Source organism: Lactuca sativa, chromosome 6 (assembly GCF_002870075.4).
Source record: "Lactuca sativa cultivar Salinas chromosome 6, Lsat_Salinas_v11, whole genome shotgun sequence".
Lineage (NCBI taxonomy): Eukaryota > Viridiplantae > Streptophyta > Magnoliopsida > Asterales > Asteraceae > Lactuca > Lactuca sativa.
The window spans coordinates 49,555,070-49,558,774 of record NC_056628.2 but is presented as its reverse complement, the minus strand read 5'-3'; the positions used below and the strand labels follow the sequence as shown (position 1 = coordinate 49,558,774).

Here is a 3,705-nt window from a genome sequence, read left to right as displayed (position 1 = left end):
TTAGAGATTCATTGATATCATGGAATAGTAAGAAACACGATGTTGTCACTCGATCTTCTACAGAATTTGAGTATCAAGTCATGGCTATCGCAACTTGTGAGCTTGTTTGGTTGAGATGGCTTCTTGCAGATATGGGCGTTCACATCTCTCAGCCTACCTCTTTGTATTATGGCAACGAGAGTGCGCTAATGACTGCCAAGAATTCAGTGTTTCATAAGCACACAAAACACATTGAGATCGATTGTCATTTCACACGACGTCATCTCCAGACGAGCACTATTTCCCTTTCTTATGTTCCTTCCACTTTGCAGATTGTTGATATTCTTATGAAGCCATTGACTGCTCCTCAATTTCATTTTCTGTCTGACAAACTCTTAATGTTTATTGTTGTTGCACTGTGAGTTTGAGAGGGATGTAGTCTAATAAGATTTTATACTTTATTTTGTATTGGGTTTTATGTTGACCCATTAGCTAGAAAATCCTAATTAGCTTGTCAATGTTTTTCTCTTTCATTGTATCTTGTACTTATCATTTGATAATAATACGAAACTCTAGTTGTTCTATGTCTTGTTAGTTTACAGTCAAATCGCTTAATCCCTTACAACAAAAACTAAAAATGGGTTGTTCGATTGGCCACACGAAAAACACATACAATTTTTTTTTTCTAGAAAATACGTAACTTATATATAAGACAACGACAAAACTACCATTTTTTTTCAAAAAAAAAAACTTAACTAATATGACAACGACAAACTGTACTATTATTATACAAAAGAGAAAATACGAAATGGTCCACATGATACCAATAAATCACAAGTATTTCTACTCCGATTATTCTACACCTCCCATCACCGATAACAAAACAGAAAACCAGAGGGATGGAAAAAGGAAAAACAAAAAAAGTCAAGGGAGCAAAGTGTAAATACTAGATACGGAGAAACGTGGTCTCCTAGTCGCCCTTTAACAAGTGACCATACCCTATCCTCATCTCTTCATTAAACACATTCTCCTACACACATCTCTTTCCCTTGCAACAAAACTAACATTAAAACAACACAATTTTTCAAGAAGAAATTAAAACTCTTCTTCAACTTTTATTTTGAAGAGAAGAGAGCTAGGAAATCGATCATTAATAGAAATGGCTCAAGCAATGTTGTTGACATCTAACACCATACTTTCCGGCCAACCATTGCTTCAATCACTTAAACCTAAGCCTTTCTCCTACCACTTACTCCCACGCAACCTTCCAAACTTGTCTCCGGCCACAAAGTTTACAAGCCCGGTTGCCCTCTTTAAATCCAAGGCAAAAGCTCCTGTCAAGAAGGTTGGTTTTAGTTTTATGCATGTTGTACTATTGTAAAACTTGTTTATTAGTTTTGAAACTTCAATTATGGTATAATGCCACAAATCTTTAAAATAGAGTGGTTAAGGTTAGGCTGTATTATTATTACACATCCAACTAGTTGTCATGCTCATGTTAACGACATGAACAATGCCTATAATTCCAATCTATATTTTTTATATTTATGTTTTGTTGTCCGACTTTCTTTTCCCCTTTTTTGATGATTTTTTTTTAAAAATGTTTAGGCCGTAGTCTCAAAGCCGAAGGTCGAAGATGGTATTTTCGGCACATCCGGAGGCATTGGATTCACAAAGCAAAATGAGCTCTTTGTTGGCCGAGTCGCTATGATTGGTTTTGCTGTAAGTATACTCTCCATAACCTTTTCTTTGAAGACGAAAAACATCTATTCGGAACACTTATTCAGATATAATAGTATTTTTGACTTTATAATACAAAGGGATGATGTGTAACTTCTTTTTGTTTTTACACTAATTCTCGTGTCCTTGATAGTTTTTTGGTTGATAAACATATGGGAAATAAGTTTCAATCATTTAAACAAGTCAAATAACTCTCAACATATACTAGTATAATATTTTGTACGAGTTTTGTAATTTGTAGGCATCTTTATTGGGAGAAGGAATAACCGGAAAGGGAATCCTACAACAACTTAATTTGGAAACCGGAATTCCAATTTATGAAGCTGAGCCACTTCTTCTCTTCTTCATCCTCTTCACTCTCCTTGGAGCCATCGGAGCTTTGGGTGACCGTGGTCGGTTTGTTGATGAGCCCACCACCGGACTTGACAAAGCCGTCATTCCTCCAGGAAAAGGAGTCCGAGGAGCATTGGGTCTTAAAGAAGGAGGTATATTCACATATTTTAGTAAATTGATATCGTGTTTTATATTCAACAACTATTATTACAATGGTCATACAGCTGTTACCTAGGACAAGACAACAGTTATTTGACCATTGTTTATTATTAGGTACTTTTATTTAAAACCTATCTTTGTGGTTTTTTGACTTTATACTTGATGAAATAGGTCCTCTATTCGGGTTCACAAAGGCGAACGAGCTCTTTGTAGGAAGGTTGGCACAATTAGGTATTGCTTTTTCATTGATAGGAGAGATTATCACAGGAAAGGGAGCTCTAGCACAACTAAACATTGAGACTGGAATTCCAATAAGTGACATTGAACCACTTGTGTTGTTTAATGTTGCTTTCTTCTTCATTGCTGCCTTGAATCCTGGAACTGGTAAATTCGTCACTGATGAGGAAGAAGATTAGATGAAAATGAATTTGGGGTTTTGTAGATTTTGATGTATTTATTTGTATTTTTGTGTGACGTATGACTATAATATTAGTTTCCATTAAACATTGTTAAATAGCAATGGATCAATGTTTGATGTTTGATGTGTGATTAAAAAACCCGGTTTAATAAAAAACATAAGATAGAGAAGTAGTGTTAATTTGGATTCGTCGCATCATATGACCATATTGGTTCCATTTTAGTATTCACAAGAGTATTAAAAGAATCATTAGCTAAAACGATTACCATATTGGTTCCATTTTAGTATTCGTAAGATATAATTTAAAGTATGATTGTTGGACAAAATGATGAAGAATAAACACCGGATCGGAAATGATAGTATTATACGGTAACAAAGAACAATAAGAGCAATCTATGTTCTTAAGATTTTTTCTCAAATTCTTTCGTACACTTTATTATATCTCCAATTAGGAGATATAATAGAAATCATCTATTTTAAGAAACAATATAAATTCAAAAGATTTAATCCAACTAGGAGATCATTCTTAATCAAGATATATATCTTAACAAAAAAAAGTAAAATCTTAAAATAAAATAAAACTAATAAACAAAAGTCTTAAAATTGTATTTGAAATTCCTGAATCGTTTTTCCACTCTTGAAAAAGACTCGTCCTCGACTCTTCGTATTTAATTCATCTTACTCATGGCTTCCAAAGGGCAAGCAACTTCCAAACTTTAAAACGAACATATAAGCAGAAAAACAACCACGTTAAAAAAAATGTTTTCAGTATGCTCTTGAGTTGCTTCGATTATGATTTCTTGAGTACCCATAGAAGAAGATCATGTATATAAAGAATGTAAAAAACTGAAAACTTGTCGTGGACATTATCATCACTAGTTTTCGTAATCACGGACATTGGAAAATATATCTTATTTTTAGCACCAACTTCTTCTTCAACGGTTTCGCCTTCATCTTCGGTGTTATAGACAGGTTTCGTATCACAGAAGAAAACAATATCACAAAATTGACAACTTTCGTTTTCATCGACTTCATCCCAAAATATTGATTTTGATTCAGACAACCTTGAGGGAGAT

At 33.8% G+C, this 3,705-nt stretch overlaps 1 protein-coding gene across 1 annotated transcript; it reads left to right on the top strand.

Moving 5' to 3' along the window:
• Positions 1–988: 988 nt before the first annotated feature.
• On the top strand, positions 989–2,750 carry LOC111897400 (photosystem II 22 kDa protein, chloroplastic). The gene is made up of 4 exons (XM_023893356.2): positions 989–1,324; positions 1,588–1,701; positions 1,961–2,204; positions 2,383–2,750. The coding sequence occupies exons 1-4, from the start codon at positions 1,139–1,141 to the stop codon at positions 2,625–2,627; spliced, it is 789 nt and encodes a 262-aa protein (XP_023749124.1). The 5' UTR covers positions 989–1,138; the 3' UTR covers positions 2,628–2,750.
• Positions 2,751–3,705: the final 955 nt, after the last annotated feature.

Excerpts from the sequence above, each read along its gene's own strand:
- LOC111897400 (XM_023893356.2), top strand. The coding sequence starts at position 1,139 with ATGGCTCAAGCAATGTTGTTGACATCTAACACCATACTTTCCGGCCAA. Across the intron at positions 1,702-1,960 it reads TCGCTATGATTGGTTTTGCT|GCATCTTTATTGGGAGAAGG; the intron begins GTAAGTATACTC and ends TGTAATTTGTAG. Across the intron at positions 2,205-2,382 it reads ATTGGGTCTTAAAGAAGGAG|GTCCTCTATTCGGGTTCACA; the intron begins GTATATTCACAT and ends TTGATGAAATAG.